Genomic DNA, 13295 nt, shown 5'->3' on the forward strand with positions numbered 1-13295 from the left:
AGATGACGAAGAAATTGAAGAAATGTATGATCAAATAAAAGAAATTATTCAGATAGTGAAGGGTGACGAAAATCTAATAGTCATGGGTGACTGGAATTCGAGTGTAGGAAAAGGGAGAGAAGGAAACATAGTAGGTGAATATGGATTGGGGCTAAGAAATGAAAGAGGAAGCCGCCTAGTAGAATTTTGCACAGAGACAACTTAATCATAGCTAACACTTGGTTTAAGAATCATGAAAGAAGGTTGTATATATGGAAGAACCCTGGAGATACTAAAAGGTATCAGATAGATTATATAATGGTAAGACAGAGATTTAGGAACCAGGTTTTAAGTTGTAAGACATTTCCAGGGGCAGATGTGGACTCTGACCACAATCTATTGGTTATGACCTGTAGATTAAAACTGAAGAAACTGCAAAAATGTGAGAAATTAAGGAGATGGGACCTGGATAAACTGAAAGAACCAGAGGTTGTACAGAGTTTCAGAGAGAGCATAAGGGAACAATTGACAGGAATAGGGGAAAGAAATACAGTAGAAGAAGAATGGGTAGCTCTGAGGGATGTAGTAGTGAAGGCAGCAGAGGATAAAGTAGGTACAAAGACGAGGGCTGCTAGAAATCCTTGGATAACAGAAGAAATATTGAATTTAATTGATGAAAGGAGAAAATATAAAAATGCAGTAAATGAAGCAGGCAAAAAGGAATACAAACGTCTCAAAAATGAGATCGATAGGAAATGCAAAATGGCTAAACAGGGATGGGTAGAGGACAAATGTAAGGATGTAGAAGCTTATCTCACTAGGGGTAAGATAGATACAGCCTACAGGAAAATTAAAGAGACCTTTGGAGAGAAGAGAACCACGTGTATGAATATCAAGAGCTCAGATGGCAGCCCAGTTCTAAGCAAAGAAGGGAAGGCAGAAAGGTGGAAGGAGTATATAGAAGGTTTATACAAGGGCGATGTACTTGAGGACAATATTATGGAAATAGAAGAGGATGTAGATGAAGACGAAATGGGAGATACGATACTGCGTGAAGAGTTTGACAGAGCACTGAAAGACCTGAGTCGAAACAAGGTCGCTGGAGTAGACAACATTCCATTAGAACTACTGACGGCCTTGGGAGAGCCAGTCATGACAAAACTCTACCAGCTGGTGAGCAAGATGTATCAGACAGGCGAAATACCCTCAGACTTCAAGAAGAATATAATAATTCCAATCCCAAAGAAAGCAGGTGCTGACAGATGTGAAAATTACCGAACTATCAGTTTAATAAGCCACGGCTGCAAAATACTAACGCGAATTCTTTACAGACGAATGGAAAAACTGGTAGATGCAGACCTCGGGGAGGATCAGTTTGGATTCCGTCGAAATGTTGGAACACGTGAGGCAATACTGACCTTACGACTTATCTTAGAAGAAAGATTAAGAAAAGGCAAACCTACGTTTCTAGCATTTGTAGACTTAGAGAAAGCTTTTGACAATGTAGACTGGAATACTCTTTTTCAAATTCTAAAGGTGGCAGGGGTAAAATACAGGGAGCGAAAGGCTATTTATAATTTGTACAGAAACCAGATGGCAGTAATAAGAGTCGAGGGGCATGAAAGGGAAGCAGTGGTTGGGAAAGGAGTGAGACAGGGTTGTAGCCTCTCCCCGATGTTATTCAATCTGTATATTGAGCAAGCAGTAAAGGAAACAAAAGAAAAATTTGGAGTAGGTATTAAAATTCATGGAGAAGAAGTAAAAACTTTGAGGTTCGCCGATGACATTGTAATTCTGTCAGAGACGGCAAAGGACTTGGAAGAGCAGTTGAACGGAATGGACAGTGTCTTGAAAGGAGGATATAAGATGAACATTAACAAAAGCAAAACGAGGATAATGGAATGTAGTCAAATTAAATCGGGTGATGCTGAGGGAATTAGATTAGGAAATGAGACACTTAAAGTAGTAAAGGAGTTTTGCTATTTAGGAAGTAAAATAACTGATGATGGTCGAAGTAGAGAGGATATAAAATGTAGACTGGCAATGGCAAGGAAAGCGTTTCTGAAGAAGAGAAATTTGTTAACATCGAATATAGATTTATGTATCAGGAAGTCGTTTCTGAAAGTATTTGTTTGGAGTGTAGCCATGTATGGAAGTGAAACATGGACGATAAGTAGTTTGGACAAGAAGAGAATAGAAGCTTTCGAAATGTGGTGCTACAGAAGAATACTGAAGATAAGGTGGATAGATCACGTAACTAATGAGGAGGTATTGAATAGGATTGGGGAGAAGAGAAGTTTGTGGCACAACTTGACTAGAAGAAGGGATCGGTTGGTAGGACATGTTTTGAGGCATCAAGGGATCACAAATTTAGCATTGGAGGGCAGCGTGGAGGGTAAAAATCGTAGAGGGAGACCGAGAGATGAGTACACTAAGCAGATTCAGAAGGATGTAGGTTGCAGTAGGTACTGGGAGATGAAGCAGCTTGCACAGGATAGAGTAGCATGGAGAGCTGCATCAAACCAGTCTCAGGACTGAAGACAACAACAACAACAACAACAACAACAACAACTATGTTATGAAAATGTTATGAAATTTAGAATTTATGAACGTAGCGTTTAATGTCCTTGGAAATTAATGATATACTCAAAATAATACATCGTTCACTACAAACTTTCTTTCAGCTGTAGTCTGTTTCATTGCAAGATGCTTCATCCTCTAGTCATCTAACATGGGTGTTTAGCGACCGTACGGCAGCTACTGACGATTAGCGTGCTTCTCCCACTCCTCATTACAGCCATTGTGAGGGAAGTTTAACTTATCAATTTTAGGTTGGCGAGACGGGGTTTTATGAATTTTGATTGCGTAAGGTAACAATAAGGATCTGGCGTGGTCTGCCTCGGTTGCCACGTTGCCATCTTGAGCAAACAATTGCGCGGCAGCCATTACAGAATGCTTTGACTTGAGTTGTTCGTTGCTATTTGTTTTGTTTTATTGTTTTGAAATCAGTGAAGATATTAACTATAGTCCACCGGAGGTCTTCAGTACGTCCCCACTACACTGGAAAGGGTCACCGGTGACTCCTAAGACTTGTGCTCCCGCCGAAGCACAAATGACGGTTTTCGGCTGCCAGCTCTCCAGGCGGAAGGCGATCTACATACCCCCCCGCACAGCTCGTCGTCATACGAGTGGTCTAAGTTCTCTACTGTCTACAATCGGGCCAACCGCCGCCTCGTTAGTGTCCGCACTTTGGTAGCTTGGTATCGGTACTCCCCCTGCTGAATCTGAAGACTGCAGACCGGTAGTGTTATCTGTCTGGTTGCTGCCAACAGAAACCTTCAACAGTAGACCCTTCGATGGCACTGTTTGGTTACTGCGTTTTATTTCGCTGCTATCTACCTAGGTACAAAAGTCATATCATAGCGATATTCGCAGGTACAAATGACGGCAGTATCGCGTACACTAGGTATAAAAGGGCAGTGCATTGGCAGAGCTGTCATTTGTAGTCGTGCGATCCATGTGAAAAAGTTTCCGACGTGACTATGGCCGCACGACGGAAGTTAACAGACTTGAAAGCGGAATGGTAGTTGGAGGTTGGCGCACGGGACATTCCGTTTCGGATGTCATTAGCCAATTCAATATTACGAGATCCACAGTGTCAAGAGCGCGTCGAAAAAAAGCCAAATTTCAGGCATTACCTCTCACTACGAACAACGCAGTGGCCGACGGGCTTCACTTAACGACCTAGAGCAGCGGCGATTGTGTAGAGCTGTCAGCGCTAACATACAAGCAACACTGCGTGAAATAACCGCAGAAATCGATGTGTGGCTACGACGAGCGTATCCGTTAGGACAGTGCGGCGAAATCTGGCCTTAATGGGCTGTGGCAGCGGACGACCGACGCGCGTGTCTTTGCTAACAGGACGACATCGCCTACAGCGCCTCTCCTGCGCTCGTGACCCGAATTCCGTCAAATTTTTCGGCAGTAGTTGAGGGATATTTTCTGAGTATTCTGATATAACGGACAAGCTGATCCAGTGGCTCGTTACAGAGTAAATAGTGGAAATGTGACTCCTTCGGTTTGTTACCCCAATACCTTTGTTTCTGTGAAAACACCTCAACAAAAATAAAATAGTCTATATAATACGCAGTCTCTAAGACGTACGCCACACACTAAAGTAACGGAGCCCCTGGCACAGAGGTACCGGGAACAGCTCAGCACAGCGCTGCAGTGACGCCCTTCTGCTACGGTAACTGGACCCACGCAGGGGGTGGATATCGTCCACCTCTCCGGCAGTAAATGTGTCCATACTGCTGCGTATCACTGCTAACGATCAACGGATGCTGCCGGAAAAACAGAGTGAACGGAATAGGTTTGTTTCCCTGCAAGACATGCAGCTCATGCCAGCGACATTTGCTCGTTCCATATGCAAAGACTAACGGGGATAAGAAACCAAATGAAATACAACTACTCTGAAACGCGTCAACGGAGACCGCGTATCCCTTATATCAGAATACTATGAAGTTATCTCTGAATAGTCTGTGTAATTCTGTCGGCGTCCCTGTACGTGCCACTTCTCCCCCTGCACCGCTCTTGTATGTGCGGGCGTGTGTGCTGGGGTGGAGCTCGGTGACTCCTCCACTTAATACTGCTCCACACGGTAAGCACTGGACGAAATACTGCGGCGCAGCATTGTGCGAGGGTCGCGATGTCTTGTTAAATCAGTATCTATCTTTAGTGGAGATGGATGGATAGGACACAGAAAGTGTTTGGATTGGATAGTAGTGTGATGGGCGGGAGGGAAAGGAAGAGATACTGCAGGGAGGAGGCAAAGGCAGCGTAGCATGAGATTAATGTATATGGTGTTTCGATTTCAACTGATTAGCTACTCTCTTGACCGTTGCAGCTGAGCTGCCCACGCACGATATGCTGGAGCTGGCCTGGTCCTTGATCCGCTGCGGAGTCGCCAGAGGCTCCATAAGCGAGACGTACAAGCTGGTCGGTCACCGTCAAGTGAGGGACACGGAGTGCCCCGGCGACCGCCTGTACCAGGAGATCCAGACCTGGCCCCACTGGGTCGCTCACCGCGACATCATCCCCAGGACCAACGCCACCAGGACATCCTGAAGCGGTGCTCACCTAAACGACGCGGGTGACACCTGCAGTGCCGTTCAAGATCTGATGGTCACAATACAATAGCCTCTGATGCCGTGAATATACAACTGCTTATTTAAGTCGTCTTTTTTTTCTTCAAGGCATTTTGCAAGTACAGCACACTAGGTTCATAAGTGAAACTCATCAATTTCGTGATGCCAGTTTCGTTACTTCTCCAGAACTGTAATGAAACTCTGAAATTCATCAATCTCGCGATGCCAGTTTTGTTACTCCTTCAGAAGAGTACTGGAAGCCACTGCTAATCTTAATTAAAAGAGTTGCTGCGAGCAAAAACACGGCTATTCCATGAAAGCTTCACTTACATGACAAATGTTCTGCCTTTAATGACACAGCCAAAATGTATACAAAGAACGTATAAACTTCGAACTGGTCTTCTTTCAGTGTTGACGAAACTAAATGTGAATATAAATGTATTTATTCTTCGAAAGTGCCATACCGTTTTACACTGAGTACTTACGCGAAAAGAAATTACATCAGTTATACTGTTTATCCACAGAGCTTTCCAGGACATATTTCGTCGATTTATAAAATTACACGGAACATCAATCCGAAATTTACTTACTTCCATGGAGCACTTCGTACGTCATGGGGGTTTGTTATCAACTAAAGCTACTTTATATTGGTGAATCACTCTCTCTTATGGATGTTTATCCTTAAAAATTGCAATTTTGATATTTGTCTATAAAAATAATAACTTCGATATGTGTTTATAAAAGTAGGAACTGTATGTAGCTGTACACAGACAAGCTACAAAAGAGTTACTTCCGAAATATGTAGGAGATGCAATATAATAACTACGAACACTACCACCTCCCAGTGACTGGTGAAACAATTTGCTACGTCTGGTGCCCCATATAACGCTCGTTCTGTGACTAACATACCTCATGAACTCCGTTCTAATAGTGCAGAATATGTAAATGCATCCAAGAATGCGAAAAATCCTATGCATAATTCCGCAAACACAAATACGTTATGCTATTGTATGAATATATAATATAAGAGATTTGCCATAAATGAAAAATACCAAAAAACTTTGGTAATGTTTAGTTTTGTTTCACGTCCAATTAAGCGCAACAAATGTTATACATCAAAAATTGTTAATGTAAGGAAATCATTAGCCAGTAAGCCATTTTCAATAAATGCAAATATAACAAGAGCACTCTAATCCATGTAATGTCCTAACCCTGTTGTTCTTAATATATCTATACTTCTAGATACGTTCTAAAAAAGAAAGAAAAAAAGAAAAAAATGACGCGCCACGAAGGAGTTACGCAAATTGGTCACAAACCGATATATAGTTATCGATGGGCAATGCAAAATTGTAAACTCTGGCGGCCGGTGGATGAAAGTGTGATGCTGCATCGCAGTTTCACGAAGCAGTTGGCAAGGATATTAAACAAGGGACATGTCGATACTAGGGCATAATGTCTTTGCGAATTTCGTTACGTGTACTCAGTTGGACAGTAACCATACCACGCAGACAGGCTCGTGAACAATATACGAAGATGGAACTTCCTGGCAGATTAAAACTGTGTGCCCGATAGAGACTCGAACTCGGGACCTTTGCCTTTCGCGGGCAGAAGTAAAGCTGTGGGTACCGGGCGTGAGTCGTGCTTCGGTAGCTCAGTTGGTAGAGCACTTGCCCGCGAAAGGCAAAAGTCCCGAGTTCGAGTCTCGGTCGGGCACACAGTATTAATCTGCCAGGAAGTTTCATATCAACGCACACTTCGCTGCAGAGTGAAAATCTCATTCTGGAATATACGAAGATGTCAGCATTTGAGAGTGAACGTGTAGCTGGGCTCAAAGAAGCCGGTCTGAGTAATCGGCACAATCGTTCGCCATTTATAGGAGCGATGCCACTGTTCGACGATGTAAGCTGGAATGGGTGAACCACGGCCGAACAACCTGCCAGGCAGGAAGCGGTCGACCCAGAGACACAACAGAACATGAGGATCGAGCAATCGTTAGAGACGCACTCAAAGCCTAGGGATCATCATCATCATCATCATCATCATCATCATCATCATCGATAGATCCGACGTGCAACTGGTGCTTCAGTGATCGCAAGGACTATTAATACGCGGCTGGCAGAAGGGAGGCCGAGCCCACGGCGCCCCTTGCGCCGGATACAACTCGCCTCTGTACACCAACACGCCCATTTGCTGGCTGTTCGTCACGTTCGACTTGGAATCTTATTGAATGTAGTAGAATTGCCTTCACTGATGAGTCTCGCTTAGAACTGAGCCTCGATCACTAGCGAAGAAGTGTCTAGGGAAGCTCCAGACAGCAGTGCTGTATCAACCTGACAGTCGCTCGCCATAAAGCCCGACAACCAGGAGTCATGGTCTGGGCTGCCTTTTCTTTTTATAGCAGGACCCCTACTCATATCATCTACGGCACTCTTACAGCACAGCGGAACGTCGATGATGTTCTATCCCCCATTTTATTGCCCTTCATGTCAACCCATCCTGGGCTTACATTTCAGCAAGATAATGCCCGCCCCCACACGGCGAGAGTTTCTACTGCTGGTCTTCGCACTTCACAAACCCTGTGTTGGCCAGCAACGTCACCTGATCTCTTCACAGATGAGCACTGAGGACACGGCACTTCAACCAGCTCGGGATTTTGATGACCTAATGTGACAATTGGACAGGATTACGCATGATATCCTTCAGAAAGACATCCAACGACTCCCTCAATCAATAACTGCTTGCATGAGGCCCAAAGGTCGGCCAACGCGTTATTGATTTGGTCAATTTGTGAAGCTCATTCTGTTGAATAAATCATCCAATGCTTCTGAAATTGTAATCATCTGTTTGTCTGCACATGTTCATGTCTACATATATCCGTCCCTTACCGATTATTCCTTCATGATGCCTTTTTTTTGGGGGGGGGGGGCGAGGTGGGGGGGGGGGGGGGTCCTCAGAGCGTATTTACATGTGGAAGCTGGAGTTCGTCTACCCTTTCCACCATTTGATTCAACAAACTGCGGAACGTTCTGGAATCTAGAAGATTGTATCTAACCGATGATTAAAACAACACAGAATTTATCAGCAGTGTAGACACATTTGATTCACTGCTCTTCACTATGTGACGCTGTATCTGGCATTTTCTAGCTGAAGTATTATAGAAAAAAACACAGAAGTTTGGTAGCATTTATGACAACAACTCAACTTTTTCCTTTACATTTCTGCAGAATCAATAGTTTAACCAATACTATTGGTTTGGTGTCTCAGTCACAGTGAATTCCGCTCTCATCGACGAACTACATGTACAAGACTATCAGGGGTATAATTATACAGCCGACAATTCCTTATCGCAGGTAACTATTCATCATTACTCTTGAGGGGCACGAGTTACAGCAGTGCTGGTGAACTGTGACTTTCAGTTCACCTTGTTTAGAGAAGCCTGTGATGTTTGGTAAAAGGTTCACAGTTCACCATCCAACTCAATCATTTATCTGTAAAGAGCTCTGGGGATCATCCACCTCATGCCGGGCTGCAAAATATCTTTGGGTTTTGTTCACGTTTCATTTGGGAACTCCTAAACTTCTCAATGGCCACTTGAATTTTTTGTTAGTTACTAAGAAGCTTCTCTTGATTTTAGATTCCCATGTGCTGCAGATCTAGAACAAGTGGTGAGTTATGTCGTCAGTGTACTAAGTAGGGCCACATTTTCTCGGACACACACATACAATGTAGAATACTGTGAGGAGCATGGGAGAGGATACTTTCCACAGTACCAGTTGCTGGGGCTTCTTCCTTTCTATTCCGATACGGAGAGCGGGAAGAATGACAGTCTTTCTTCCTTTTTTTTATGCCTGTGTGCGCGCTATAATTAATGTAATATTATCACCACGATCTATACAAAAATATTGTAGAACAAAAGCAAACTGGTGCTTTTCATTTATTATAACGTTGTTCTACCAAGAACCGACGGAAGATTCTGTTAATATACGAAAGCGGTATGAGGGGGAAGTTGTTGCATGTTCCTATTCATCGTTTAGAGCTGGTTCTTGAAATTTTGTTAAGTACGACCCCTTTGTATAATTTGTGTGCATCTGCAAGCACAGATCATTCGGCATCTACGGGGCACTCTCACACGGACCAGACGAACTTACGACAATTTATGATTCCTTCCCTGTACAGGCTACATTCAGTAACCCATGTTAGTCGTATCTGGCAGAGGTTCCACGCAACTGAGCAATAATCTAGGATGGGTCACACTATTTATAAGAGATTTCGTTTCCAGACTGACTGCATTTCTATAATATTCTCCAATGAATTGAAATCTACAGCCTGCTTTACCTATGACTGTGTGCATCTGAACGTTCTCTCCCACATACACGCAGATTCTCACACCCAGTTATTTGTATCCGATGGCCAATTCCTGTTGTGACTCGCTGATACTGTAGTTACAGGACACTACGTTTTTTTCGTTTTGTGAAGTGAACAATTTCACATTTCTGAACAAGTTGCCACCACTTTGACATCTTATCAAGATCCGGCTGAATACTTGGGCAGTTTTTTCTATCGGACAGTACTTCGTAATTGGTAACTACATCATTTGCGAACGTATTAGGTTACTATTGTTAGCAATGTCATTAATATACAACACGAACAGATGAACAGCAAGGTTCCCAACACACTTCGCTGGGGCACATCTGAAGTTACTTCTACATTTGACGATGAGTCTACATCCAATACAAGACGCTGCATCCTCCCTAAAAAAACAAAAAGAGTCCAGGTTCGAATCACACCTTTCGCTGGCTACTCCTTACGATCGTACTTTTGATAATAAGCGTAGGTACGGTACTGAGTCAAATGCATTTGGGAAATCCAGAAATACTGCATCTACGTGACGGCCTTGATCTATGGCTTTCAGTTGGTTTATGTCATGTGAGAAAAGTACGGGTTGAGTTTCACACGATCAATGTTTTCGAAAATCGTGCGATTAGGACTGAGTAGTTCATTCTGTTCGCAATAGCTCTCTACGTTTGATCTCATACTGGATGGTAGTTCAGAGAATCACTTCTGCCACCGATCTTGTATACGAGTGTGACCTGTACTTTCTGCCATCCACTGGGCACGGTTTATTGTCTGAGGGATCTACGATAGATTATACGAGATGTGTCAGTGTAATGAGACTGATAACACTGTGAGAGATTTGGCAACGCTGTGTTGGTCTACTCGTGTAGAACGGTGTATTCATCCCTTGCACATGCTTAGTCCACGTTTCAGCTCTTTACAGCCATCACGTGATTTTATCACGTGATTTTTGAGAGCGTCATCAATGAAGTTCTGTTTTTGTTGTGTGTTACGAAAATGGAACAGCGGAATTTAGAGCAACGTTTTGCCACACAGATTTGTTTTAAACTTGGGGATCCGCGAGTGTGCCCTTCAAAAATTTGAAACATGCCTATGGGGTACATTTCTTACCGCGAGCACAAGTTTTTCCTGGAACAAATCATTTTTGGAAGATCCAGAACATGTTGAAGATGAACTTCGCTCAACTTCAAAAACCGATGGAAACGTCGAACAGGTGCGTGCTTTTGTTAGACGAGACCGACGTTTAATAACTGACCCTAAATAATGGAAAGTGTGAGGTCATCCTCACGAGTGCTAAAAGGAATCCCTTGAACTTCGGTTACACGATAAATCAATCAAATCTAACGGCCGCAAATTCAACTAAATACTTGGGAATTACAATGACGAATAACTTAAACTGGAAAGACGACACAGAAAATGTTGTGGTGAAGGCGGGCAAAGGACTGTGTTTTATTGTCAAAACACTTAGAAGATGCAACAGACCTACTAAAGGGACTGCCTACACTACGCTCGTTCGTCCTGTTTTGGAGTACTTCTGCGCGTTGTAGGATCCTTACCAGGTAGGATTGACGGAGAACATCGAAAAAGTTCAGAGAAGGGCAGCTCGTTTTGTAGTATTGCAAAATAGAGGAGAGTGTGTCATTCAAATAATACAGGATTTGCGGTGCATATCATTAAAACAAAAGCGTTTCTCGTTGCGGCGGGATTATCTCACGAAATTTCAATCACCAACTTTCTCCTCCGAATGCGAAAACATTTTTGACGTCGACCTACCTAGGGAGAACAATCCTAATAAAATAAGGAAAATCAGAGATCGCACGGAAAGATACTTCCGCACGCTGTTCGAGAGTGGGTAACAGAATTATTGCATATGAAGATAGTATCTGCTTCCGAAAGAACAGATACCATTGATGACCGTGCAGCTTCTCTAGAATGAAATGATAATAAAATCGACACCCTAGCTGCAACGCCTGTGCTCTACGCCCGTTAGCTCATCCGCACTGATCACATCAACGTGTGGCTCGACAGTGGACCGCTGTGTGTCACAGCAAGGATCTCGACGTTGCGGCCTGAATCGTGAGGCTGGTGCAAACCTCAGCGGGCAGCCTCTGCGCAGTATCTGCCCCACCTCCCATTTAGCACACTTGCCCCGACAACAGAGGCTCACCCTTCGTGAACAGTACTGATACCTAGTTAGCTTCTCGTGTTAATAAAATAGTTTTCAGTTTAGAAACAAAAATTCGTACTGGTGGGTCGGATGCAACATCACTGAGTAAAATGTGCCAAATGGGCAGGAGAGCTCCTCTGAATCAAGTTTGCCTTATTACATTAACAAAAACCAGTCCGTAACAAAGAATGTGTACAGTCAAATGAAAGAAGGATTCTTTGAAAAAAGACGCTCATTCTATATGAGGAAGGGTTGGAAGCGTCTGGCTGGTATTTTATAACCCGTGTTGTTACTACCTCGTTTGCTTAACAACGATATCAAAGTTGATGTTACTTAGACATCCGTTAAAATGCACAATTATGTAGCATGTGAAAACACACATATCTTATGGAAGTTGCACTGTTCTATTTATTGAGCTGGATACATTGGGTAATAAGTCTCTTGTTTCCTGACTTTGATTTTGCAAATGTACAACTGCAATATCCTTCCCATCACACCACGAAAAGTTGGTTAAGGAGTATCAAACAGCACATCGCGGAGACTGAGAGCTTGCTTTCGTCTTTAAACGCAAGACTGCCCATCCTAATTCACGTGTAGCCTTCGTATCTGTTTGCTCTTTATGATCTTCACGCTTCTTCAAACTTACAAAACCGCGCGTTTGACACTTTTACTTTGGCGCTGCTCTAGCTTATTTACTAAGACAGTCACTTACTTACAGTGTCAAAAACTACTCAAATTGCAGCTGTCGTGCTTTCCACAACACATGTTGTGTGAGTTTAAGGCGTCACAAACATCTACTAGATGGATAGGCAAAGGAGGAAGACGGAAACGGTGAGTCATCCAGTCTAAAGATGAATGAAGAAGTCACCGCTTCCAGACAGTGTTCAGCCGGCGGGAGAGAAGGCATCAGATAGGAACTTGGCCAGCACTTCTGTTTATTGGCAACTGCCCGTGCGGGTTACAGGGACACTGCGGCCTGCGCAGCAGCTAAGCGCATGCTGGCAATATAAGCCTGACTGCCCATGATTAAAACGCAACGGAATAATGTGGGAGCGCTTCACAAGTATGGAAAGCCGTACGGTTGGATGGACTCTAATTCAACATATAAAATGGTCGTTTAAAGCGCATTTTTACGTGGTAAGTGAATTGAATCGTGAAAATAATTTTATTTTGAGTAGTAGTTGACATAAAATTGTGCAATAAGTGAGATTTATGCGAATACGAGACAAAAACTAAGAGACATTATTTGTAGCTCGAATGTACCAGTTCGGATCCTGGTATACGTCTCATTTTAAGAAGCAATATGGGTTCACAAAAAACGTCGGCGCAATACAAATTTGAGAAATGATATCCATTTTGTTTTGTTATCCATGATAAATAAAGGATCTTCGAAGATAAGTTTATAATCGTGTCTACATTCGCGTTTGATGTACTGTACGTTCAACGAGCGGAAAAAAAAAAAAAAAAAAAAAAAAAAAAAAAAAAACCACCTGTGCGTTATGGCTGTCTTCTGACATACAAACTCTTGATCTTCACGAATCAATTCTTAGTTGACAATACTCTTCTACATTGGAACAAAATACTAAAATTCCATTGCAATTTTACATTCTCTGACTCGGTATTTAGTGCACAAATACAGACATTTT

General features: G+C 43.0%; 2 protein-coding genes across 5 annotated transcripts in view; one reads left to right on the forward strand and one right to left on the reverse strand.

Annotated features, from left to right (window-relative positions):
* The window catches only part of LOC126284462 (peptidoglycan-recognition protein LC-like), a 66088-nt gene extending 59778 nt beyond the window's left edge, over nucleotides 1-6310 (forward strand). Inside the window, exon 6 of the mRNA XM_049983395.1 lies at nucleotides 4886-6310. Coding sequence (XP_049839352.1) covers nucleotides 4886-5106 — 221 coding nt within the window. The 3' untranslated portion in view covers nucleotides 5107-6310. The remainder of the gene's footprint in view (nucleotides 1-4885) is intronic.
* Nucleotides 1-13295, reverse strand: part of LOC126284460 (trichoplein keratin filament-binding protein) — a 713651-nt gene that overhangs the window by 459994 nt on the left and 240362 nt on the right. The gene's annotated exons all lie outside the window — the stretch shown is intronic.

Source organism: Schistocerca gregaria, chromosome 8 (genome assembly GCF_023897955.1).
Source record: "Schistocerca gregaria isolate iqSchGreg1 chromosome 8, iqSchGreg1.2, whole genome shotgun sequence".
Taxonomy (NCBI): Eukaryota; Metazoa; Arthropoda; class Insecta; order Orthoptera; family Acrididae; genus Schistocerca; species Schistocerca gregaria.